The 27,859-nt window shown below is 42.9% G+C and overlaps 1 protein-coding gene across 2 annotated transcripts in view; it reads left to right on the top strand.

Moving 5' to 3' along the window:
- The first annotated feature begins 8,698 nt into the window (after positions 1-8,698).
- The window catches only part of SEC63 (SEC63 homolog, protein translocation regulator), a 70,111-nt gene continuing 50,950 nt past the window's right edge, over positions 8,699-27,859 (top strand). Inside the window, exon 1 of one of the 2 annotated variants that reach the window (XM_084776087.1) lies at positions 8,699-8,998. In XM_084776087.1, the coding sequence (XP_084632213.1) occupies positions 8,875-8,998 (124 nt within the window). In that variant the 5' untranslated portion in view covers positions 8,699-8,874. The remainder of the gene's footprint in view (positions 8,999-27,859) is intronic. The other variant, XM_084776086.1, reaches the window with a different exon arrangement.

The following is a 27,859-nucleotide window of genomic DNA, read 5'->3' as shown; positions in this document are numbered from 1 at the left end:
AGAGAGACGGAGAGACAGAGAGAGACAGAGACGGAGAGACAGATAGTTATAGCTCAGGCTGACCTCAAACTTTAGATCTGCCTCAGCTTTCCAAGAGTTAAGGTTACTGGTGTGATTTTCATGCTATTAAGGTTGAAAACTGGAACAAAGTTGCTCAAGTGAAAGCTTGCATCTGATAGGAAAACAAGAGCTGAGGAATACACTGAGAGCCTATGATCTACCTTTCATGGTAGTGCACCCCTGCACATCCTTAGAAAGCTTTTCGATTATGCTGAATGGTATATTTTACATAGTAATATGTATAACTTGTTTACATTTGGCATAAGCAAATATATAAAGCCAGAAATTGTAGTGCACACTTGCGGTCTCAGAACTTGGGAGGCTAAAATAGGAGGCCCACTGTGAGAACAACCTGGGGTACACAATTCAAGGCCAGGCGGGGGCTTACGTAGTGAGTTCCAGGTCAGCCAAGGCTATGTCCAGAGACCCTGTCTCAAAACAGACAAATAAAAAGAATATTTTGTGTGTATGGGCGTTTTTCCTACATGTATGCTTGTGAACCGCGTGAATGTCCAATGCCCTTGAAGGCCGGAAGAGGGTGTCAAGTCTCCTGGAACTGGAGCTGTGAATGGTTGTGAGCCCCGCAGATTCTGGGAATCAAACCTGGGCTTTCTGCATGAGCAGCCAACTCTTACCTTCTGAGCCACCTCTCCTGCCCAAGATTTTATTATTATTTTTTCCTGTGCATGAATGTTTGCCTGCATGTATGCTGTATTGAGGGGGGCAGGGGGGCTGGAGAGATGTGCTTAGAGCTTAAGAGCATTGGCTGCCCTTCCAGAGGACCCCCAGAAGAGCAGCTCTTAATCACGGAGCCAACTCTCCAGCCCAAAATATATCCTTGATGTGAATCAAGAAAATGTTTGAAAAGTACATCCATCTAGGGTGCCAGGCTTGGTAGCTGTTTCTCACTCGTGTGAGCAGGGAATGCCCCACAAGCAGATAGGCAGTAAGTTAACTTTGAGAGTCAAGTCAAAGGGCTGGGAGTGGTGGCGCACGCCTTTAATCCCAGCATTTGGGAGGCAGAGGCGGGTGGATCACTGTGAGTTCGAGGCCAACCTGGTCTACAAAGCAAGTCCAGGGCAGTCAAGGCTACGCAGAGAGACCCTGTCTCAAAAAAAAAAAAAAAAAAAAAAAAAAAAAAAAAAAAAAAGAAAAAGAAAAAAAAAGAGAGAAAGAGAGAGAGAGGCAAATCAATAATCATTCCTAAGAAAGAGGACACCTTACATTCTGTTTTATTTCTATGGTTCAGTATAGGCTAGTGGTTGTCCTGTTTGTCCAGACTTTGGGGAGATGAAATGTAAATACTTGTATCGTTTAGGCATATATGTGAGTTTATAAACATGTGTGTATATGAGAGAGACTTACATACTGGAAGTAATTTATTTGGCATCTACCTCCCATCAATAAATGATCACCACCCTGACACATACAAACCAATGGTACCAACTCAAAGCTTACTGTGGCAGCAGAGTCACTTGCTTGCCTCGAACGGAGACTCAAGGCCAGGCTGGAAGGTAAAGGAGACTTGGGGGTCAGAAAGGGAGGCCTCAGGTATCCACTGAGTCTAGCACGTGGCACAGAGAAGCTGGAGGCAGGCAAACTAGACGCGGGGCATGCTGTGTGTTTGCTTTAGGGAGTGTATTTGGCTAATTGATCCTGATTTGGAAATGGGACAACAACAACAACAAAAAAAATCATGTGATAGCCATTCACTTTAGTCTTGAAGTTCAAGGCCAATTGTCGCAGAGGTTGGAGCTTGCCTTCCCGGACTGGCTCACTGCAGTTCTGTTCTTATGGAGTCTGCCCATTGTCTCACTGCTCAGCAAAGCAAAGTGGCAGCCGACCTAACCTGCAGGGCAAGTTTGCTCATTTGTTTAAGAAGTATCACCTCTTGCCAGCTTACCCAGTGAGTCAGAAAGGAAGGTGAGGGCTGGGCTTCGTCAGTCTGTAGGTCATAGTTACTTCCCACTGTTGAGTTAGGGCTGGCATTGGTGGCTCGTATTGGCATGCTTCGGTGGACAGGGAAGGACCACTGATGCTGATGGAGTGTCGGGTGGGCTTCTGAGGTCCTCACTAACATAATGTTAGCTGAGACTCTATTGTCACTAAAGCCACTCACTACTCTTGAAGTGCAGGACATTCTTAACTGCAGTATAGCTAGCTATCCCTATATGTGGCCATCACTTCTAAGAATATTCACTCTACCCAAGGGGCAGACCAGCATACCTTCCGGCCTGGTGTTGAGTGTCTGTCAATCACGAGTGACTCTCACTGGTTGGTTCCTATCTGGATGATGATCATTTATTGATGGGAGGAGAGAGACTAGATACATTTTCGGTAGTTAACGCTCATAGACACACGTGTTTCTAATCCACAGGTGTCTAAATGGTACAAAAACCCATGAAAGGATGATATGCCTCAATTGACATTGGGCATATATCCTAAGAGCTATGTAGCTGGAAAGGAAAAGTATTGTTTGGACTGTGTGGAGTCAGAAACTACTGTCCGACTCTAAAATTGTAAGCAGAAAGTGAGACCTTTTGTCTGGTTTTGAAAACAAAGTACTATTCGATATGTCATATACACTGTAATAAATGTCTGGAATTTTCTCTTCTATGCTGAGGTGCATGTCAGCAGTAGAGCACTTACTTGCCTAGGGTGCACAAGGTTCTATTCCCCCAACTCCAATTTTGGATGAAAATCTTGCAAAATAGAATTTACCAGAACTAGGGTAAGGAATCTGGTTCAGTGGCAGAATACTTGTGTAGTGTGTGTGAGGCTCCAGATTTGATGATCGGCAGTGAAAACAAGATGTTTCCTAGAACCCTTCTGTTTCTAAAGCACGGACTTACGGCGATTATAATACATAACTGATTGTATTGCCATCACTTTATATTATTTTTATGGAATAGCATGGAGGATTTTTGTGAAAATTAAATGATGGGTGCATCCGTAACCTCAGCGCCTTTACAGGGAGACAGGAGATTGAGTCAGAGGAAACCCTGGAAAGCTGAGGCCAGCTAGCCTGGCACAGGCACAAGAAAACACCAGAGCTCATCTCTCATACAAAGCAGAAGGCAAGGACTTCCAGATGTGCTACGTGGCAGGTGTACACCTGTGTTTATACACGCGAGGGTGCACATGCACATGCACACACACATATACAAGTTAAAAATCTTTAATTTCGCCAGGCGTGGTGGCTCACACCTTTAATCCCAGCACTTGGGAGGCAGAGGCAGGCAGATAGCTGTGAGTTCGAGGCCAACCTGGTCTACAAATTGAGTTCAGGACAGCCAAGATAATATAGAGAAACCCTGTCTCAAAAAAAAATTTTTTTTAATGTCATGTGTGTAACTGTTTTGCATTGTGAGCTGCCTTCTTTGTGCTGGGAACTAAATCCCAGCATTAAGTGCAGACCTGGAGAGATGGCTCAGTGGTTAAGGGCACCCACTGCTCTTCCAGAGAACTCAAGTTTAGCTGGGCGTGGTGGTGCACGCCTTTAATTCTAGAACTCAGGAGGCAGAGGCAAGCTGTGAGTTCCAGGCCAGCCTGGTCAACAAAGTGAGTCCAGGACAGCCAAGGCTACACAGAGAAAACCTGTCTTGAAAACAAACAAACAAACAAACAAACAAAAACAGAGAACCCAAGTTTGGTCCCCAGCACTCACATCAGGTAGCTCAAAACCACTTGTAATTCCAACTGCAGTGGGATCCAACACGTCCGGCTTCTGGGAGTATTCGTGAGCATGTACACAACACATATTCTTAAAAATAAAAGCAGCAAGTGCTCTTGCCCACCGAGCCATCTCTCTTGAGCTTAGCTTTCTGTTTTGTTTTGAGTCAGGGCCTCAACATGCAGCCCTGGCAGTGACAGATATTTGACTGTCTCTGCCTCCCAAGTGATGAAATTAGTGGCGTGTGCTAGCACGCCTCGATCAAAAGGCTTTTAAAAAAATGATTTGAAAGTGTGCTTGGTGGTGTAAGCCTGTAACAACACAGCACTTTGGATAGAGGGGTGGATCAGAAGTTCAACGTCACCCTCGGCTACATAATCGAGTTTGGAGCAATGAGACCCTGTCTCAAAGGAAAAAGGAAATAAAAGGTGACTGCCTAGGCTTTGGGAAATAAAGACTAGGTATATGTAATTTCTCCTTTTCTTGGATTTTATTTTTCATGGTCTAGTATGTCCACCATCCAAAATATTAAATGGAAATTTCCAGAAATAAACAGTTTGCAACTAGTAAATTACATGCTGTTGTGTCGCGATGAAATCACACTCACTTCTGCTGTGTCCTGTCCCCGATTTTGAGTCACCTAGGTGTCCATGGCTCGGTGTGTGCATTATCCATCCTTTAGTCACTTAGCCATCTCAGCTGTCAGACGTGCTGCGGCGTGGCAGGGCTGGAGTTCAGGCGACGTGTTTTGTATTTGGTAATGGCGCCCAAGAGCAGGAGTGATAGTGCTGATAACTTAGAGGTACCAAAAATAAGATATAAAGAGCTTGCTTAAGGCAAAAGGTGTTGACTTAGTATAGAAACAGGTTAGTTAGAACAAATCCTGTTGTGTGTTTTTAAAAAAATTTGTTACTTTTAATATTATGTGTCTGTGTGTGTATGCATGGGGGGGGGGAGGGGGCGTGTCGGTTCCCTGGAGTTGAGGTCGTTGGAAGCTGTTCAGCGTGGGGCTGGGAATCAAACTCAGGTCCTCTGAAGGAAGAGCACATGCTCCTGCCCACTGAGCTCTCTCTGCAGCCTTATCTGTGGGTTTCTGAAGAACGAAAAAGGAAATGTAGGTTTGCACTTACATCTCAAACCTCAAAATTCTTGCCCTCCATCTATAAGCACAATGTACGTAACTGAGATGGGAAAAGGCATCGCACTTGTGCACGTGTAGGAAAAAACACATAGCATCTCTAGGGTTTGCACTATTTCTTAGTCAGAAGAGTTGGAACGTATCTCACACGAAGGGGACTGCTTTATTTAGATGTGGGGGAAGAGGAAAAGGTAAGACTAATTGCATGAACCTACTTACCAATTTGATTTCGTCTAGTCTCTGCAGTTAACTCCATTACACAGAAATCTGAATAATGCCATTATAGCCATGCAAGGACTTTGGTATGCATAAATGAAAGCCAAAGGCTGGTGACACAGGGTGACTTGCCAATAAATGAGAGATTCACTCTAAGGAAAAAGCAAACTAGTAAAAGGAGCCTAAAAATAAACTTTCTGTACCTGAGACGAAATAAACTACCAAGCAATTAAAGCGAAAGTGATTAAAATATTCTCTTACAGCCATATTCAGAAATGATATTAAAATAGCATTTTAACATATGCCAAAATTAAGGACAAGATCTGTTTGTGGCTCATTTTCTTCCACATGCATTTCCTATTATTAAAATTTTCACTAAAAGGATTTTTTCAAAGAAATAGTTTTGTAAGTTAATATCATCAGTAGAAGGGCCTAATGTGCAATTCCAGCACTCAGAAAGCGGGAGGAGGAGAGAGGTTCAAGGTCATTTTCTCCCTCTGTCTCTCTCTGTCTCTCTGTCTGTGTCTCTCTGTCTGTGTCTGTCTGTCTGTCTGTCTGTCTGTCTCTCTCTCTCTCTGAGACAGGGTCTTCCTATGAAACACTGGCTGTCCTGGAACTTGCAGTGTAGACCCACTAGCCTGCCTCTGCCTCTGGAGCGAGTGCACTACCTCACCTGGGAGACATTCTTGCCTCTATGGTGACTTTGAGGCAAGTTTGGGCTACATGAGACACTGATGATCAAAAAAAATTTTTTTGAGTATTCATTAGCTTTGGATTAACAAGTTTCATATTTTTTGTTAGAGGTTTAATAAATATACAATTTGTTCAAATTGATATCTCGTGATTAAGTTGTCAAATCTAGTTATTGATGAGCCCAAAGCTGCAATGGGAGAGGTTACATTCCAGAAAAATAGTCCAAAGGGGAGGTTCTTTGTTATTGTTTTATTTATTTACATTTTATTTTTGAGACAGAGTTGCCCTATGCTGCCCTAATTGTCCTAGTATTTGCTATGTAGACCAGGCTGGCCCGAAACTCACAGAGATCCACCTGCCTCTGCCTCCAGAGTGCTGGGATTAAAGGTGTGCGCCACCACAAACTGGCAGGGATTATTTATCCATGCTGCTGTAACGTAGGTTTACGCGTGAGGGCCAGGAGACAGAGCATTCAGAACTGCAAACCCGAGAGCAAGGCTGTGGGGGCTGCTTAGGCACAGCCACGGCGGGCTGTTTTGTACAATAGTCATGCATGGGGTTTTGGTGGACTTTGAAGTTAATATCTTATCACTGCACGGCTCCTGGGGGCACTTGGTGGCGTCACAGCGGAGAAAGAGATGTTTAGCCCTGGGGATGCTGGATCTCTTTACCGTAAGCAGTTTTGCTTGAAATTCTCTGGCAACGTCTGGGGGAAAGGAATGAGAGCTTGCCCAGGCCTCATGTGCACTCAGGCCTTACGTTTGGGTTGTTGCTAGTATAACATAAAATGTATGAAAGGAAGTCAGGTGTGGTGGCGCACGCCTTTAATCTCAGCACTTGGGAGGCAGAGGCAGGCGGATCGCTGTGAGTTCGAGGCCAGCGTGGTCTATAACGTGAGTCCAGGACAGCCAAGGCGACAAAGAGAAACCCTGTCTTGAAAAAACCAAAAAACAAACAAACAAACAAAAAAGTAGAAAAGGAATAGTAACTCTAGGGCAGCATCCTATATGGCAAATATGATGCGCTCACGGTGACAGGCTTTAGCCCTGGCTGGCCTGGAACTCACTGTGCAGCCAGACTGGTCTCAAACTCCCAGAGATCTGCCTGCCTCTGCCGCATGAGTGCTGGTGTTAAGTGCTCTGAGATGAGGGGTCCTTTTCCTTCTTTCATCCCCCCCGAATTTCCTGTCCATCCTGCCTCAGGATGGCCACAGTTCTGTTCTGACTTCATAGTCCAGGTTTCTTTTCCACTTCAAAGTTTCCCGGCCTGTAATCAAGTCCTTGAGAACTTTATATAAAAACAAACAAACAAACAAGACACAGAGAAATTGGCTTTCAGAAGCTTCCTGTTAAAGTGGGATTTGAAAGGCGAATACTTGTGAACACAATCTACTACAAGGGAAAGCATAACTCATTATGATAAACACTGGTTTAGAGACAGTAAATAAAAGAGGTTGCATAACCAGCTTTCTCCTCAGACAATGGAAGACACATTGAAAAGCCATTTAGTTTATAGAATGTAGCCTTAAACCAAGCCTTAAAATACAATGCAATGTTTATACTTGTGCGCAGTGCTCTCTCTCCCATTTGAAAGGCATCACACACCGAATCCTTTAATATTCACAGTGGTCTTGTGAAAAATGCCCTGCGTGCTCTCGATCTCCAGAGGGCACTGTAGACGAAGGGCCCCACCTAGCTTAGGCCACCACTGGACTTTGGGTGGGATCTTTGCAAGATCAGAGCAGTGTCTCGCAACTCAGCTGATTCCACCTCCTGGGATCCCACGGCCAAGAGCAGAAAGTGTCTGCTGCCTCAGCTTACCCACGGGCTGCCAGGGAGTGCCAGAGGCTCTTTGGGAAATATGGTAAGGTGGTCAGGGTCGTCTCCTGTTAAGCGGCGGCAGAACAATCTGGATTTGGCTCCCTAAACCTTGAGCAAACCCAAACCATTGAGCGTGGCCACAGAACAACAATTTTCTCAACGGAGAACATATCCCAGTGGTTCTCAACCTGTGGGTCGCGACCCTGTTGGGGGTGGGGTATCAAAGACTTTGGTACATGAGATATCCTGCATATCAGCTACTTATATTATGATTCATAACAGCAAAATTACAGTTATGAAGAAGCAGCAAAAGTAATTTTATGGCTGGGGGTAACCACAGCATGAGGAACTGTATTTACAAGGTCGCGGCATTAGTAAGGTTGAGAACCACGGACAGATACTTTGCTTTATTCCATGGGGGCTTTACTGACAATTGAACAAATGATCGCTTGGGTCACAGAAGAAAGCATTAGTGGACTGGCGGTCAGGAAACTACCTGTGCAAGTTTAGGAAATCTTTATCTGCAAAATGGGTGCAGCGGAGAGCGCGGGTTTTCAAGTAGCAAGGATTACTTTGCAGACAAGACTTTGCAGAATCAACCCTCGTTTCTTGTTCTTAGTGGTACTTGTTTCCACAAGGTTGACTTGGAGGAGAGGATCTGAGGCTGGGGGAAAGCGAGACGGGTAGGAGAGCGGTGAGGCGGGGCAACCTCACTCTGCTTGCAGTAGCTCACGTTCCAGTGGCACCCGGGACGCTCGCCCGTGGCCACTGCTAGGCTTAGAAGCTTTCGTCCAGACCCAGCCGACCGGCTCACGGGAATCGGGCGACCGGTGCTGGGAAGGGAAAGCCCCGGAAGCAGGGGGCGGAGCCCTGGGGGCGGAACTATAGGAAATTGGGGGCGGGCCCCGTGGCTAGGGGGCGGGGCCACGGGCGGGGTCCAACAGAGTTTCTCTGCTGCGCGCGCCACGTCTCCCTCTGCGAGCGTGTAGAGGAACGGGCCGGGGAGGGGACAGCCGCGCGGGGCGGGAACTAGCTCCTCTCGCGAGAGTTGGCGACGGCCGCGGCGGCGGCGGCGGCGGCGGCGGCAGCGGCGTGTCCGTGAGAGCGGCGTGGGGGCGGGGAGGAGAGGCGGCGGCGGCGGCGGCGGCGGTGACGGTGACGGCGTCCGAGCTACGCCACACAAGGGCCGGGGCGCCGGGAGCCGGAACGCAGCGCGGGGTGGGGGGTCGTGGCGGCGGCGGTGAAGGGGGGAGCGCGGCGGAGGAGGCGGAGCCATGGCGGGCCAGCAGTTCCAGTACGATGACAGCGGGAACACCTTCTTCTACTTCCTCACCTCCTTCGTGGGGCTCATTGTGATCCCCGCCACCTACTACCTCTGGCCGCGAGACCAGAATGCGGGTGAGTCCCGTCGGCGGCCCGTCCGGGCGCGCTCGGGAGGACGCTCCGCTCCGGGCCGCGCCGTCGTACTCGCCGGTGCTGCCCCACGTCCCGGTGGCTCCGCCCACGCGGCCCGGCCTGAGGGACTGGGGTTGCCCGCTCGCCTGCGTGGTGCCCAGGAGTGTCGCTCGGACCCGCTTCGCATTGTTCTGGACGTCCCCAGCCTGCTGCCTCTTTGTCTTCCTCGCCTCTGCTTTTGTTGGGTGTTCTTTCTTGGAGGGAGCGAGTTAGGCTGGGACGGATGGTGATGGGGGGCGCGAGAGAAGAGTTGGCCGAGGAGGAGACGGAGCGAGCAGGCACAACTCCGCGTCCTCCGCTCCCTTCTTCCCTCTCATCCCCTGTGTCCCTGTTGCAGCTGTTGTTACAGATGTTTAGGGGGCACCCCTGAGCTGGGTGGCATGTTTGGGACTTCCAAGTGATCTCACCAGCCCCCCTCCTCACTCTCTCCTTTGCCTTTTTCATTTTGTTCAATCACTCGCGGGGGTTGGAAGTGCTGCCGTTATTCTTTTTATAAAAGCAAAAATAGTTTTTCCCCCCCTCTGTTTCCTGTATTCTGGAGTTTCCTGTTTACAACGGAAAAGTGCTAGTATGAAGGATTAAAGCACGATTCATTGATCGGAGTTGGGGGTCGCTAGCCCATTTGCTCTTTAGTTCTTGAGTCTTTTCACATTAAACCTCGTGTTAGAACGCAACCTAAGACAGCTTCACGACATGTTAGGTGTAGATTGTAATGTTAGGTTTTGTTTGCGTTTTACTAAGACATATGGCACGAGATATTCTTAAAGCTGATGGCACTGACTGCAAGCGCCTAATGGGTTATTTCTGGTGGTGCTAACCATAATTAGTAGGTTTTGGGTATAACAGCAGCGCTGAGGAACAGTTTTCTATGCCTGCTGAGTTGCTTTTAGGTTGGGTGTGGTGATCTAGCTTGTGTACTGTACCTTGGGAAAAATTGACAATGGCACTCAGAACTGGTTACACGTTGATGACAGAATTCAGTGTCCTATAAAAGTATTTAGTTACACAATAGAACTAAGTAAATTTAGGATAAAGAGCAAGGATTGCATCTCTTTTGTACATTTGACAGTAAGTTTGAGTAGCAACTATTTACCCAAAGTTACTAGCCTCCCTGGTGTTTCGTTCAGTGCTGGTTTATGACATTTGCATTTTGGACTCTTTAGTTTTGTGTTTTTCAGTGCATTTAGATAGTGTGGGTTTGGGGTAGTGGCTGTACGTACTTTGGGTGTTATAATACAGGGACCCATGCCCAGTGTGGTGGCTCACAAATGTTATTCCAGAGGTGGAGTCAAGGTGATTGAGTTCAAGGCCACTGGCATCAGCTACAGAGTGAGTTCAAAGCCAGTCTGGCAACCTGAGACCTAGACTCAAAAATAGGCCAGCAAGATGGTCCAGCAGAACAGAAAACCAGCAGTGAGGACCAGAGAGTTGGCTCAGTGGGTAAAATCCACTCCCTCATAAACCTGGGCACCTGAGTTTGAACCTGGACCCCATTGGAAGAACTCAGACTAGAAACTTGTCCTCTAACCTCGCACATAGACACTGGTAAACACACACACCACGACCATAATTAGAATAAAAACAATAGAATTAATGTCCTAGCCTTTTTTATTTACAAAGCTAAGAATCACTTATAAAATAGTGCTTAAAGGTCTGGTAGTCGAAAGTAAAAATGTTGTCGAGACAACTCAAATTTTGATTTTGACTCATGTGTATGAGTGTTTTGCCTACCTATCTGTAGGTGTACCGTGTGAGTGCCTGATGCCTGAGGAGGTCAGGAGATGGCATCAGAACCTCCGGAAGTCAAGATCTGGAGTTGTGTATTCTTGTGAGTCACCATGTGGGTGCTGGGAACAGAACTCAGGTCCTCTGTGAGAGTAGCAAGTGTTCCCTTATCTTCTGAGCCATCTCTCCATCCCCAAAGACAACTTTAAATGTAGTTTATAAACAATTTATTGTAGTTATACATTAGAAATTTCAAAGTAGTTACCATTATGCTGTGATTGGAGTCTTTAGTATTTTAGACAGTCTTAAGATTCTCATATAGTTGTAGTTACCTCAGCCACTTCCTACCTTTGTTTTGTTTTGTTTCATAAATACTGGACTGTGACTGTGTGTGCATTGTTCTTTCTGGTTTAGGTTTTTTCTTGTTTTTGTTTTTAATTATTCCCCCCTCACATTTCTTTTATTTTTTTCCAAGACAGGGTTTCTCTGTGTAGCCTTGGCTGTCCTGGACTCACTTTGTAGACCAGGCTGGCCTCAAATTCACAGCGATCCGCCTGCCTTTGCTTCCTCCTGCCCCCCTCATGCTGGGATTAATGGTGTGGGCCACTACACCTGGCTTTATTTCTCTCTCTATATTTTTGGCCTCCCAAGAGCTGTGATTAAAGGCATGTGCCACCATCCATGCCCAGTCTACTTATTTATTAAATATTTATTTATTTTTGTTTTTTTTGAGTAGGGTTTCTCTGTTTTGCCTTGACTGTTCTGGACTCCCTTTATAGACCAGGCTGGCCTCAAACTCAGAGATCCACCTGCCTCTGCTTCCCTGAGTGCTGGGATTACAGGCGTGCACCACTACACCTGGCTTGCTTTTTTAAACAGTGTGTGTGTGTGTGTGTGTGTGTGTGTGTGTGTGTGTGTGTGTGTGTTGGTGGGGGAAGGGCATGTATATGTGAGGATGAGTTCCTGTGGCAACCAGAGCAAGGTTTCGTATTACCCTAGAGCAGGAGTTACCAGGCAGTGCTGGCTTGGCCAGTGTGGAGAACAGCAACCAACCAGAGGTCTTCTGGAAGAGTGCACATTCTCCTTTTTAGTTTAGTTTGTTTTTTGAGACAGGATTTCTCTGTGTAGCTTTGTCTGACCTAGAACTCTATGGATCCATTCTATGGATCACCCTGACCTCAAAACAGAGATTTGCTTGCCTCTGCCTCCGGAGTGTTAGGGTTAAAGGTGGTTGTCAGCCTTCCTTCCCAATATGGCCCCCCCTGCCTCCATGGGTGCCATCTCTCTAGGCCTAATGTTTGTTTAGTTTTTTATTATTTTTTCAAAACTGCCTGATTTTGAAACCTGGCTTGGAGGATTGCTGTGCTTTTAGGCAGGTGGTGTGCTTCAGGCATGGCCATCTGTAAAATAGGGACAGACATCTCCTCATAGAATGAGAATGAAGGTTAAACTGCGCTTTCTGTCAGCTGTTTGACATGCAGTGATACTGTTGTCACACTCTGTGTTGATTTACTACTTAGTACTCAGGTTTCTTTTTTTATTGTTTGAAGAGATTAGTGAAATGTTTTAAAAGGTAACTTTATTTGCTTGTATTCTCTCAAATTTGAGGATGTGAGTAGACCTTCACTTTTATCCTTTGGTACTGTAGTAGGGAACTCCTACTTTAAAAGGTTTAAGGTCTAGCCTAGTCTCTATTTTAGTTAGTTCTGAACTCCAACCTTCATTTCCAAGGGGTAAAAATAGTGACTTGCCATAGGAACCAAGAACTGGTTACGAGGCTGTCTTGTGCATGTCTCTGTAGCTAGCCTTTGGGAGGCCGAGGCGAGAGGGTGGTGAATTTCAGGTCATTCTGGGCTACTTTGTGAGATGTTATCTCAAAACAGAAAACTCCAAGTCAGCCAGGCCTCCCAAGGATGGTTTTTAGAATGGAAAAACGTATGTGTAAATACACTTCTCAAACTATGGAAATGTCTTCATTTGGCAAATGTTTGCAGTTTTTCTGGATGATGCTACTAGGTGATACATCAGATTTTTTTCATTCTTTTTGTTTTTTTTCTTAAGCTGAAAAAAACCAGTGCAGAAAAGCACAAAGGGGGCCAGAGAGATTGCTCTACTAGGTGCTGGTTGCCAAGCTTCAGGGCTTGCATTTCATATTTGGAACCCACATGGTAGAAAGAGAACTCCTTTATGTTATCCACTAAATCTGCATGTGCACCTTGGTGTACACACACACACACACACACACACACACACACACACACTAATAAAAAATAATTTAAAGAGCTGGATATGTTGTTCAACAGTTCTTACAGAGACTCCAGTTCAGTTCCCAGCACCCATAACCACCACTCTAGCTCCAGAGGATCTGGCCCCCTCTTCTGGTAAATGAATGAGAGTGGTGCTAGAGGTTAAGATAGGGGACAGGTGTGCCAGCCAGGATGGCTCCTAAACAGGCATGGCGGTGCTGAGAGGCTGGAGGACAGCGTCTGCTCTGCTCTGTTAGCCATGAGTTTGAGACTTAACACCATGTATGTGTCCCTCCACTAATGATGAAATTCACCTTTAAAAACTAAAAAGCATGACGGAATGAACAGAAAAAAAGATGATATTTTTTCTCTTATAGGGATGATTTTATTGTATTTAAACTATGAACCTTCCCACTAAACATTATTCTTGCTGTGTCCCATAAATTTTGGTATTTTGGTATGGGATGTTTTGTTTTTATTCATTTTTAAAGTTTTCCAAGTTCTGATCTGTTGAATTCTTGTTCTTAGTTCTATAAATTTTTTGTTGGTTGTAATTTTACTTGCCACTTTTTTTTATTTGTTTGTTTGCTTTGTTTTTTAATGTCATTACATGTAGTCAAAGGAAAGATAATATGATAATTTGTGGCTGGACATACAGGCCATTCCCAGAAAATACCCTGTACACTGCGAGACTGGATGCCCCTGCTGTTGGGGGACTGTTTTGTGTATGACTGAGAGAACTGGTTGGTAGATTTTCTTGTTTGTTTGTTTTGCTTGTTTTAAACTTTGGGTCCTTTCTCCATTTGTACTTACCAGCAAGCTGCTCCACAAACGCCGGAAGAGTGACTTACCCAGGGACTTGGAGTAGTGCCAAGGCCTAAATTGACGAGTTAATCACAATTTAACTTGAAGTCATCTTTCAAAAAATACACGCCTTCAAAACAGTTGCATAGAACAGATTCTGCAATACAGTTGTCTAGGCGAGGAAGACATGTTGCCTCTCCCATCTTCCCACATTCTCTGTGAGGATAGTTTTAGAAATAGTCCTACTTGAGGCAGTCACCACCTGCCCCTTCAGGCAGCCTTTTTCACTTCAGCTGTTTATTAGCTTTAAGGTGAGGTGCGCTCAGTGCTCTTTGAATAGTACTTAGAGGAAATGTTAGTATTATCTGTATGAAAAACAGACCTCAGGTATGTATTCAGCTTGCCTCAAGCCATAGCCATTAGGTGTAAGACTGGATGTTGGACCCAAATTAGTTTTATGCCAAAGCACAGAGACGGTGATTTAAGATGGATCTTGAAGAATAGGATGGCGTTCTGTAAGTAGGGAAACATTGTAAAGCATGGGATGCTCTGTAAATAAATGGTGAGGTTTTGACATGTGATTGGCACTTTGGACCAAGAGAGCCATTTTGAGTTTATTCCTTGTTGTGTTATTACTTAGAAAACAGTAGTGCAATGACACCTGGCTCGTTTTGCTTTTGTGAACATAGTGGACAATGGCTTAGAAGTTTGGGGGGGGGGACGACGAGGTGGAACTGAGAGTCCATCTAGCTGATTTCATTGAGATGTTAGAATTAAAAAGTGTGGCTGGATTAAAAAAGAATCTGTGTTAGCTTGGGCTGTTTATTTGTTATATATTTATTTCCCTTTCACTGATTTCTGGTCCTTTGAAAGTTATTTGGTGATCAGCCCAGTTGCAGTTTGGGAATTGAATGTAGTGAAAGGATTGAGATGAACATTAAAAAACAAAGTCTATGGTGTTTTACTTGTGTGTATGTCTGTGTACCTAATGGTTATGTCTGGTGCTTCCAGAGGCCAGAAGAGGGCATTGAATTCCCTGGAACTAGCGCTACAAGTTGAGGTGAGCCATCATGTGGGTGCTGCGAATCATAACCATGTCCTGACAGAGCAGTAAATGCTCTTACTGCTGAGTTATCTCTCTAGCCTCCCAATCTCCTTTTAAAATAGCAAGTTTAGTTATCTCAGGCTTGGTTTTATGGCTGTTTGTTCTTTTAAGTTAATAGAAAAAAAAAGTTGGTTGATATTTGCTTTGTGTTCAAAGCGATTGTGAGCTGCCATGCGGGTGCTTGTGCTTGGACTGGAACTCAGGTCCTTGTAAGAGGAACAGGTGTCCTAACCACAGAGCCATCTCTACAGTCCCTCAAAGCGATATATTTTATGAATGTGTATACTTAATTTAGGGCATATAATCATTTTAAGACTTTAGATCTTGAAGGGATATTAGAGATACAAGAAATACGTGGTTGTTTAGGAAAAAATCCTGCGTGTTCTATCCTGACAGAAGGGTTGGGTATACTTAGAGGAAACCATCTAGGAACTTGGTGCAGAAGGAATTAGGGTACATTCAGGCTTTATAGATGTGACAAATATTGGATTAGTAAGTTGTAAAATTGTTATTATTTTAAGGCTAGGTTCCATATATACTTGACCTTGGGAGAACCTGAAAAGTTAAATATTTGGTTAATTTTCTCCAATGAAAGACATTTTAAATTATATGTATATGTGTGGGTTTGTGCATATGTTTGAAGGGGTCCCAGGAGGCCAGAGGAAGGTATCTCCTTGGAGCTGGAGTTATAAGTGGCTTTGAGCTGCCTAACATAGGCTTAGGAAATTGAACTTCTCTGCAAGAAAAGTGCTGTTAATTACTGAGCCATCCCTCTAGGGGCTTTCTCTTCTCCCTTTGTCTTCTTATTTTTGAGAGAGTCTTATTTTGTAGCTCTGGCTGGCCCTGAGATCTACCAGCCTCTGCCTCCGTGTTGAGATTAAAGCTATGTACTACCAAGCAAGACTGACTCCTCAGATACTTATTCACTAAGTCATGCCTTTTATTCAGAGGCGCGCGCGCACACACACACACACACACACACACACACACACACATACACACACACACACACACACACACACACACACACACGGGTGGGGTGAGGGGGAGAGACAGAGACAGACAGACAGACAGAGACAGAGGAAAACAAGAACACTCTGAGTCCTCTTTTCTTCAAGCCCAGTCTTCATATGTCACTTTAAAAATTTCCTGCATGTAGCCCAGATGTGGTGGCATAGATCTCATTGTTCAAAATTGAAACATATGACTTGAAAGTCATAAAGACCAGGTGGTAGTAGTGTATGTCTTTATTCTCAGCATTTAGGAGGCTGAAGTCTGCAGATCTCTGAGTTCAAGGTCAGCCTTGGCTACTAAGGAAATTCCTGAACAGTCAGGGCTACACAGACAAACCCTGTCTTGAAAAAATGCCAACAAAAATTCCTGGGTCTAGTGAGATGGCCCACCAAGCCTTATGATCTGAATTTGATTCTGGAATCCATATTGAATTCTGCAGATTATCCTCCAACTTCACATCTATAGTCACCTGCCAGCCTCTTCCATAAGTAAAAACCTAAAAAACCCAAAGTCAGAAGGCAAAAAACCATTTCCCGTCATGACCACACTCTTTATCAGCGAAAAATGTTATACCATACCTGCCAAGGCCACTTTGTTTCTTTGAAAGTTCTATTCTCAGGAAAAAAAAATCCTTACTGTTTGGAATTGTGTTTTTGTCATGGATGAAGCAGTTTTCTTGTATAGATTCCAAATCTTTTCAACTTTTGATTTTTCTTAATGTAGTTCAATCTAGTCGATGTTAATTATTTATTGGTTGACAGGAGGTACAGAAAACAGTAAAATGATGACTGCAATATACATAGTCTTGTTTGGGTAACTTGCATGGGCTGTGTGGAGGATTATATGTAGGTGCTTGAATTGTTATATCCAGAGCACTGTAAAGAGAGTGTAAGAGGAGTGAACACAAGTGCTATGGAGGTTAGCTGGGTAAAGTATTTGCATCTAGTTGGGGTAATAGTAGCAAGCTAAAGGTTAGGAAAGTTTTGAATATTTAAATTTGTTTTTCAGATTTATTTTTGTATATGTGTATTGCCTTTATATGTATATGCGCGTGTATGTATGTGTCTGGTGCCCATGAAGGTTAGTAGAGAGCATTGAATCTCCTGGAACTGGCGTTATAGGCAGATGTGAGCTGCCTTATGGGTGTTTGACTCAAACCTGGGTCTACTGGAAGAGCAGCCAGTGCGCTAACTGCTAAGCCATCTCTACAGCCCCTGAAGAAGATTTTACAAGGTATGTGGGCTTTGTGTGGCAGAGTTTGATACAGGCTTTCACTATGTATTGCAGGCTAGTATTGAACTCGGGCAATCCTTCTGCCTTAGCATTAAGAGTGCTGGGATTGAGACTGGAGAGATGACCCAGTGGTAAAGAGCAGTGGCTGCTCTTTCAGAGGGCCCAGGTTTGTTCCCAGCACCAATGTGGCAGCTTACAACCATTCATAACTCCCGTTGTAGGAGATCTGACACTTTCTTCCTAGCCTCTCCGGGCATCCGGATGTATGTGGTATATAGACAGACATGCAGGCTTAACAACAACGACAAAAGTATGAACAAATGTCAGTGGGGCAGAATGAGATGTGTTCAAAAGGTACATTAGATCAATTGGAACCCAGATTCATAGAGCAAAAAAATGTGAGAAAACACAGCTGAAGTCATGAGCCCCTTGTATGCCCAGCTGAAGGGTTTATAAGTCACTTTTTGCAGCTGCACTGTGTGCCAGTCAGTAGACTCTTATGTAATGAGAGCAAACAGAACTGAAGAAGCAGATGGACAGGATGATGTGATGCAGACAGTGGTGCTAGTGGAATGTAGAGGACATGCTGCTTTCCTGGGGTGTTTGCCTCCTACAGTAGGGACACACTCCTAGGTAGTTTTTTTGTATCTGACTTGTTTCACTTAAGCACTAAGCTTTTATGTTTTTGTATGTTCTAACTCAGTTTAAAACCCAGTTGTTTTTATGGCAGAATAGTGCTTCATCAGAATATCCCACATTTTGTTCTTCTATGAAGAATGCATAAAACTGTCTTCTGAGCAGTTGTGCATATCAGAGTGTTTGGATTTTTCCCAGTATAATATTTTTATTGATTATTTGGGAATTTCACTTCATGTACCCCATCACACTTCACAATCCTCCCAGGTGCTGCCTGCTAATACCCCTCGCCCCAGAAAATACAAGTTGTGTTGCTCATGTGCTCGCTGGAGCATGGTCAAACTCCCAGTGGCCAGCCCCTTAAAGCAAAATGAGTCTCTCCCACATGCACCCCAGCCGGAAGCTATTAATGGGTATGGATTCTTAGCAGCTCCTTTGAGAATGTTTTTAGGAGTAGAATTGCTGGGTCATATCCTAATCCTGTGTTTACCTTTTGGAGAACTTGCCACTATTTTCCACAGTGGCTGCATCATTTTATAAATTCTTTCTAGTGGTTTTCACATACTGTCTAATGCTTGCTACTCCCCTCCCCTGGTAATTGTAGTTATCTTAATGGATTTGAAGTGATTGTGTTTTCCTAATTCTTAATAATGTTGAGGTGTTTGTTTGTTTGTTTTGTATGCACTCTCTGGCCTTCTGTATGTCTTTGAAGAAACTCTATGGCCATCTGTATGCCTTTTCAGATCCTGTGCCCATATTTTTGTTTCTACTTTATTTTCTTGTTCATTTGTAAGAATTGTTTGTATTCTGGATATCACTCTCTTGTTAGATAAATCATTTACAAGTATTTTTCCCATTATCTCTTTACTTTCTTTCTTGCCTTTTGATGAACCTCAAACCAAAAACGCTTTAGTTTTGTTGAAGTCCAATTTATTTCCTTTTGTTTGTTTATATTATTGGGAATATACCTGAGATTCTATTGCCAATTTCAAGCTTATACAAATTTAATCCTTTTTTAAAAGGAATTTAATGGCTTTGACCCTTTAAACTTTTGAATGTTTGCAACTAGTTTTCGATTCAAAATCAGATAAAAAAAAACTAATCCAAGGTTTTTCTGTCACCCCTCCCCTTGTGAGCCTGGTCCTGAACATACCCTGTGCAGTGCTACTGCATACTGCTTGAAACACCTCAGCTTGTATTCAGAACTCTTGTAAGTGCTGTGTTCTTAACTGTACATACAAGTTTTTTGCTTTTATAGGTGCATAGTGATCAAATTATGGAAAACAAAGACAACATTCCTTGCTATTATTCCTCAGCATGTTAAGTACAAGATTGGTATATCTTTGGATTGATTGTTAACATATACTTTAAGATTTAGTATTTTTATATTATATACATGAGTGTTTCTCTCTACATGTGTGTATACGTGTGTGTTTATACTATGTACATGAGTGTTTCTCTGTACATGTGTATATGCGTGTGGGTTTATATTATGTACATGAGTGTTTCTCTCTATATGTGTGTATGCGTGTGCGTTTATATTATGTACATGAGTGTTTCTCTCTATATGTGTGTATGCGTGTGTGTTTATATTATGTACATGAGTGTTTATGTGTGTATGCATGTGTGTTTATATTATGTACATGAGTGTTTCTATATGTGTGTATACGTGTGTGTTTATATTATGTACATGAGTGTTTCTCTCTACATGTGTGTATGCGTGTGTGTTTATATTATGTACATGAGTGTTTCTCTCTACATGTGTGTATGCGTGTGTGTTTATATTATGTACATGAGTGTTTCTCTCTATATGTGTGTATGCATGCGTGTTTTGGAGTCTGGAGGCCAGAAGAGCATCAGCCCTGGAGTTCTGGATGGTTGTGTACCTCCATGTGGCTGTTGGAAACCTAATTGGAGTTCTCTGGAAGAGTAGAAAGTGCTCTTCCTTCCTAAGCCATCAGTGTAGTCCTGAATGTTTGATTTAAGATTTATTTTATTGCCGGGCGTGGTGGTGCTCGACTTTCATCCCAGCACTTGGGAGGCAGAGGCAGGCGGATCACTGTGAGTTCGAGGCCAGCCTGGTTTACAAAGCATGTCTAGGACAGCCAAGGCTACATGTGTCAAAAAACAAAAACAAAACAAAAAGCCAAACCAAACTAAAATTCATTTTATTTTATTTGTGTGTGTGTGTGCCTACCTCTACAGAGGCCAGAACAAGGAGCCTGCTCCTTGGATCTAGAGGTATGTGTAATTGTGAGCAGCCTGACAGGGATGCTGGGAATTGAACTCAGGTCTGTTGGGTGAGAGCAGGCACTCTTAACTGCTGAGCCATCTTTCCTGCTCCTGGAATGTTTGATTTTTAAAATTGCTGTTTGGTGAACTGACTTCAGTTTCATTTGAGAAAAAAAGTAATCATTAAATGAATTTTGGTTTGGGATTAGACAGAATTCAATAATTTCTGAAATGGCCTATAATATACTTAAATATTACAGTATGTATTTACGCAAAGTGTAGTTATCAGTATTGATGATTATAAAAAAATTAAGATTTCAAGTAATAATGAAAATGCTATATGTTCTATAGTACTAAATATTCAGCCAAGACTGAGAATAAGCAAATATATCTCATTAGTATGCAAATTGCTTTCATCTTTAAGAAATGGTAAAAATAATACCTATACCAACAATTATTTTTAATTTTATGATTCATCAGTAAATGTTTGACCAGTATGCCTATTTTATACACATATGTTCAGGGTTGTGTAAATATTTCTCTGAAAGGGGTCGTGAGTGAGTTGATGAAGCCCTGCCTTGGTGCCTCGTGAATCCTTTCCTTTCCCAGCTGGAGCTTCACTAGCCTTTTTGTGAGGAGTGTTCTTTCCTCCCTCCCCTTCCTGTTACTGTTTGCCTTGCCTCTAGTGCTTTTCCTCTGGGTAGCCACATTACCTCCTCCTTGGTCCCCATTTTCTTGACTCAAGTGTAATCCTTAGTGACCTTTTCTTTGAGCTACCTTTATCAAATTGTGATATCATCCCCAACCCATTTTCCTCTGCTATATTTACTTATTTATTGTTATTTAAATCCACTAGACTGTGTAGTGTGTAAGAACAGGTGGATTTTGGATCTCATCTGAGGAGGACCCCAACTCTTCTAAGTAGTGAAGGTTGACTTTGAACTTCTTATACTGCCTCACCTCCTACTACCCTCCTGTACATTTCTCAGAAATGCTGTTACAGACAGTTACCACCATGCTTATACAGTACTGGGTTTGGAACTTAGGGCCTCCTACATGCTGGGCAAACATTCTACCAAGAGCTACACTGCTGGACCAAGAGTGTTTTTGTTGTATCTTCAGTTTTCAGAAAGGCCCTGGTACATAGTAGATGTTCTTCCTAAGAATTAAAAGTTTATAATTTTCTATACATATTTATATAGTACTTAATATATTCCAAGTAGATATAAAGAGAAAAGGCATTTATTAGTGGGTGAGATAGATAGATTTCCAGCCCTCAACAGCCTCGAGTGTAGAGGAGTCAAAAATTGGCTTTAATATTGGTTGCTTGAGAGTGGTGCTTCTTGCTAGTCTGTGGTGGCACACACCTTTAATACCAGCACTTGAGAGGAAGACACAGGTGGATTTCAGTGAGTCTGACCTGGACAACATACAAGTTCCAGAGCAGCCAGGGCTGCTTGGTGAGAGCCTGTCTCCAAATAAACAACTCAGTTAATGGGAAGAATGGTGGGTCCGTGGGCTGGAGAGATAGGTCTGCGGCTACATGCTCTTGCGGCTTTTGCTCACGTTTGATTCTTAGCACCACATCAGCAGCTCTTGGTTACCTGTGTCCAGTTCCAGGGGATCTTGATGCTCTCACCTGGCTGGCTTCCTTGGGCTCATGCACTGATGTACATATCTACACAGGAACACATTTAATTAAAAATAAAGTCTTTTTAAAAATGGTGATTTATGCATGCTATTTGACTTTTATTACCAGGATTCATGGTTCTACCAATTACATATGGAAAATATAAAAATTGTGTTTGTCCTGAACATGAAGATGTTTTCTTGTTATTGTTTCTTTTTCTTTTCTTTTCTTTTCTTTTTTTCTTTCTTTCTTTCTTTCTTTCTTTCTTTCTTTCTTTCTGTTTTTGAGACAGGATCTCTCTGTGTAGCCTAGGCTGTCCTGGACTCACTTTGTAGACCAGGCTGGCCTCAAACTCACAGCGATCCACCTGCCTCTGCCTCCCGAGTGCTGAGATTAAAGGCGTGTGCCACCATGCCCAGCCTCTTTATTATTTTTTACACAATATAACAAACTTTCCCCCCTTTCTTTCTTTTTTTTTTTTTGTGTGTGTGTCTCATGTAGCCCAGGCTAAATGTTTAGGAAGCTGAGAGTCAGACAGAGTAGTTCTGACTGATAAAAGGGCTCCTAAGGAAGGATCACATCTTGGGACTCACTCTAGAAGCCAGAGTGAGCCTGGTACCCCATCTCTTCCTAGGGCATGCCCTAGTGGGTTAAGGCTCTCTCAGATTTCATATCACTCCCCAGTACTGATGCGCTGGAGACAAGCTTTTGATTCTCCTGCCGAATGTAATTTAGTGTTTTGTCTTCCTTCATTCTAAAGCACAAAAACCTTTTTGCCATTTTATTTCTGGAAACATTTTTTGGGGGGGGGGTTTAAACTTTGTCTCACTTGACTTTAGCATATAATCAGTTGTCTCAAATTCTTTTTTGTTCCTAAATTTTATTTATGAATTCATATAAAACATTATAGGCCAATACATCTTAATCCTCCTCTTCTTACCCTTAGTCTTGGTTAATCTGGAAGTCACACAGTTAATAGCTCACTTTGTGATTGACAACAGTGTCCAACCAGGCTCAGAATTGTTCTTCAGATATTTCATGTACCTTTGGACAAAGTTACCTCAGAAGTGACTGATCTTGCTCTGTTGGATGGTAACAAACCCTCCACCAAAATTCCCAGCTTTCCAGTTCACCTTGATGCTTTCCAGGAGGAATTGTTCAAAACCGGAGCATCCACAACAGTTAGCAGTCAGTATATACCTATGTTCTTAACGTTAAGTACTTCACTGAAAGGTCTGAATGAAATAATTAATATACTTAGCAAATACTAAGTATCATCTACCAAGCCGTGAACAATACAGACATCATTGTAATGATGGCTACTTCCTGGGAGTTTGAGGAAATGAGTAATTGGCAGTTTACATGTAAACCATCAAAATGCCACATAGTGATAAGTGCTGTGCTGTTCACAGGCCATCCTGAAAACATTCCCAACAGTCGAGAGCTGAAGGACAAAAAGGAGCCTAGTCATTTAATGTTCTGTGTTAGCTTAAGAAAAGCCTATTTTAGGCTAAGGAAACAGTTGTGTATGAAAGCTTTTGAGACAGAGAAGTGTTTGACATGTTGTAAGAGCAAAGGAGATTAAAGTGGCACATGAGGAAAATAGTCTGGGATGAAGAGTCATAGGCTTTGCCTCCTACCCAGGTATGTCTGTAAGAAGCGTGGATTTCATCTTAAGAGCATTTAGGCCGGGCGTGGTGGTGCACGCCTTTAATCCCAGCATTGGGGGGGGCGGGGCAAGGCCAGCCTGGTCTACAAAGTGAGTCCAGGACAGCTAAGGCTGCACAGAGAAACCTAGTCGGGGGGCGGGGGAAAAGAGCATTTGGGAGCTATGGAAGAGTTTTAGGCATCTGATAGATGGTCTAATCTGCTAGTTCTTAGTAAACACAAGATAACAAAATACAGCTGTTTACTTTATTTGTCTGCGTTAGTGTATCCCACAGGTGTGGATGCCTTGGAGACCAGAATAGGTCTTTGGGTCCCCTAGACCTGGAGTTCTAGGTGGTTATGAGCTGCTAGATACAAGTGCTAGGACACAAGCTTGGGTTCTCATGGAAGAGCAGGAAGTACTCTTACGCACTGATGCATCTGTCCAGGTCCGATTTTCTATTTCTTGATAAGATGGGAAAAAAAGTGTTTTGATCAACTTGATTGTCCTTTTATGGATAGTCATATTTTCTTAAGATGTTTGATTTATAATTTTGGTTATCGATTTAAAACCACATTATTATCTTTTTTAGATTTATTTTGTGAGTGTTTTGCTTTATGCATGCATGAGCACATTGTGCATGTCTGGTGCTAATTGAGATTAAGAGAGGGTGTTGGATCCTCTGGAACTAGCGTTATAGTTGACTGAGCCAACATGTGCCTGCTGGGAGCTGAACCCATGTCCTTTCTGCAAGAGCAGCAGCACTCTTAAACTGCTGAGCCATCTCTCTGGCCCCTCAAGAAGCAATTATTTTCAAGTTCCCTACATAGTCAATGTTACTGTCAAAAAAAGAGTTTCGTTGGATGACTTTTTAAAATTTGTATTATGTGTATGGGTGTTTTGCTGGCATGTATGTCTTTGTACTACACGCATGCCTGGTACTGGCAGAGACCAGAAGAAGACATCTGATACTTAGGCAGATGGTTGTTAAATTGCCATATAGGTGCTAGGAATTGAACCTGTGACTGCTAGAATAGCCAGTGCTCTCAATTAATGAGCCATCTCTTTAGCCCCAGTCTTTATTATTATTATTATTATTATTATTTTTTAATTTTATTTTTTAAAATTAGGATCTTTCTATATTATCTAGGTTGGCCTCAAACTCTTAGGTTTAAGTGATCGTTGAATCTCAGTTCCCTGGTTCTCGGCAAATACCCCAGTGCTTGCTCTTTATAGCTATTTTGAGTCACCTAATAGTTTTTTTAGACTGGATAGGCAAGCATGTTGCCACATACTGTAATTTGGAAGGTAGAGACAGAACAGTCAGGAGTTTGAGGCCACTTTGAACTACCTGAGACCCTGTCTCAAAACCAGAAAAATGATTTCATTTGTGTTAGGGATGTAGTGCTTTTTGGATTTGGATTTGAATGCGGTACTGGAAATTTCCCCTCAAGTGGTAAATGTAGCATTATATTACATTAATTATATGCTTTTGATCTTTGTACTATAACCACACATTGCATTTAGAAATATTTATTTGTATCTATGTCTATGGTTGTGTGTGTATGTGCACATGTGTAGGGTGCCCACAGGAAAAGACACTAGAGCTCCTGTAGCTGGAATGACAGGTTGCTGTGAGCACCCTGCTGTGGGTACTGGGAACTGACCCCAGGTCCTCTGTAAGAGCAGCAAGTGCTCGTAATTGATGAGTCATTTCTCCTGCCCCAGTCATGGTATTATTAAAGTGGATTTTACAAACTTTGCTTACAGTGCCAACCAGTACATAGAGTTGAGAATATACCCCTTGGGATGATTATGTCATGTCTGGTATTGATTTGCCCTTAGATGGCATGCAAAAAGGGGCAGACAAACATTAATTAGGATTATTCTGGGCTTTCTTCAGGCCGTTTGTTGTTGATATTTGGCTTTAAATGTTTTAAAATAGCCGGGCATGGTGGCGCACGCCTTTAATCCCAGCACTCGGGAGGCAGAGGCAGGTGTATTGCTGTGAGTTCGAAGCCAGCCTGGTCTACAAATCTAAGACAACCAAGGCTACACAGAGAAACCCTGTCTCAAAACAAAACAAAACAAAAAAAGTTTTAAAATAAGATTCTCTTTTTATCTGAAGAATATTTTTAGAGAATTGGAAAGAGATGATTATTGTTTCTTGAACCCTTGTTGGCTTTAAACCCAATCTTCCTGTCTTCTCTCTGTGTCCTCAATTTTCAAGCCATATCATCTTTAATTTGATGAACTCCTTATGAGAAGGAGAGGTTAAAATTGGAAGCAGTTTTGTTTTCCAGGCAGCATTCAATAGTGTCTGGAGTGGTGCTTTGTGCACGGCGCCCCCCCCCCCTCGCCTCCTTTTTAGTGTGTTGCTTTGTCCGCATGTATGTTAGTGCACCATTTTATGCAAAACCTGGAGAGGTCACAAGGGAATTTCAGGTCTCCTGCAACTGGGGTTACTGATGGTTGAGCCATCATGAGCTTGCTGGGAACTGAACCCAGCAGTAAGTGGTTTTGGGCACTAGTCATCTCTCCAGCCCCACCCGGTGCCCCAGTCGGGTACTCTTGGCACTTAGCTGTTAATACATTATAATGATAAACCATAGTGTACAGGCTAGCCATTGATAACAAAGAACTGACTTCAAGATAGCACTAATGCTGAGGCTTAAAACTCCTGTTCTGTAGTACTTGTTTTAGTACCATAAAAGGAAAGAAAATTAAAGTAGGTGAATGTATTGCATAATTACATGCTGCTGTCCAGTCAGTTGCTAGCTTTAGGAAGACAGTCTTGCTCTTGATCTATTTGAATAGCTTGCAATTTTGTCAATGCTTCCCGGGGATTGGGAGGCTTCTGGTGGTGGGTGGCCTCACACTGCTCTTACAAGATGCACTCTGTGCTTAGTTACCTCCTGTGTTCTCTTCTTCAGTGTCAGCATTTGCCAGGTAGATGAACCCAAATCTACGTTCCCATTTAGATTAATCTGATCGTGGGCTGTGTGGTGGGCATGGTGAGCAAGTTAATAGTGACACTTATGTCTTTTCCATATAAAAATGATTCTAAACCAGCCAGGACAAAAGAAAAACTTCCCAAATAAAAATGTAATGGAAAAATAAAATTAAAGAAAGGTGTAAAGGAACCTTTGGTTTCTGTTATTCTATTCTGTGGTTAGACTAGACCATTTTTATTTGTGGTCTAGAGGTGTGATTCTCAGTTTTCCACTCTGTAATATCTCATGCTTTCCCTCTTTTCAAACATTCTGGAAAAACAAACCACTGTTGTAGAAAAACTTGCTTGTCTGTTGTATTGGTGTGATGAAACACTGTGATTAAAGTAATTTATCGAAGGAACGTTTATTTGGCTTATGGTTCTGAGGGATAAGAGCCTGTGTATAGTGGGGAAGCATGGCAGCAAGCAGTAGGCTAGAGCAGGAGGCTAAGGCTGTACATCCTCAACTCCAAAGAGGAAGTAGAGCGTGAACTCAAAATGGTGTGAGAAGCTTTAGAGTCTCAAAACCTACCTCCAGTGGCATACCTCCTCCAATAAGGCCAAACAGTGTCATCACTTGGGGACCAAGTATCAAAACATCTGAGTCTATGGGACATTCTCATTCAAACCGCCACACCTGTTTTTGTTTTTAAATTGATTTAAAAAACTGTAGACAGTTAACAGGTATTGCCCAAGTGAGGTAATACAGTGTTAGTGAGATGTAGAGAAACCCCAGATAACTAGAACTGACATTCTTAAACTTCTTGGGGTGCAGGCGGTCATGGTCACGCACACCTTTATTCCCAGCACTCAGGAGGCAGAGGCAGGTGTGAGTTCGAGGCCAGCCTAGTCTATAAAGTGGGTCCAGGACAGTCAAGGCTACATAGAGAAACCCTGTCTTGGAAAAACAAAACGAAACAAAACCCAAAAACTTCTTGGAATGCTGAATGTTATCTTTAATTCTTATCACTATTTTCTGGACACCTTAAGAATTAGGAAGTAATGGGGGCTGGAGAGATGGCTCAGTGGTTAAGAGCACTGCCTGCTCTTCCAAAGGCTCTTCCACATGGCAGCTCACAACTGTCTGTAACTCCAAGATCTGACACCCTCACACTAGCATACATAAATTAAATAGTTTAAAAAAAAAAAGAATTAGGAAGTACTTAAGGAATTACTACTTAGAAAAAAACAACATGCTGGGTGTGGTGGCTCACTCCTTTAATCCCAGCACTTGGGAGGCAGAGTTAGGCAGATCGCTGTGAGTTCGAGGCCAGCCTTGTCTACAAAGCGAGCCTAAGATAGCCAAGGCTGCACAGAGAACCCTGTCTTGAAAAAACAAACAAACAAAAAAAAAAAAAAGAAAGAAAAAAAAGCAACACATCTTTTTTTTTTCTTTTAAATATCTTGTAATATATTGCATGTATCATTTTCTTTTTAAGGTTGGTAACTTACATACAGGCATGTTTAAAAATTATTTCTTGGTAGTTTTCATAGTCTTTAAATTATCAAAGATGTACTCATATACTTATTTTAACTGAA

This window comes from Acomys minous, assembly GCF_964271855.1.
Source record: "Acomys minous genome assembly, chromosome: 3".
NCBI lineage: Eukaryota > Metazoa > Chordata > Mammalia > Rodentia > Muridae > Acomys > Acomys minous.
This window is presented reverse-complemented; position numbering and strand designations above follow the sequence as displayed.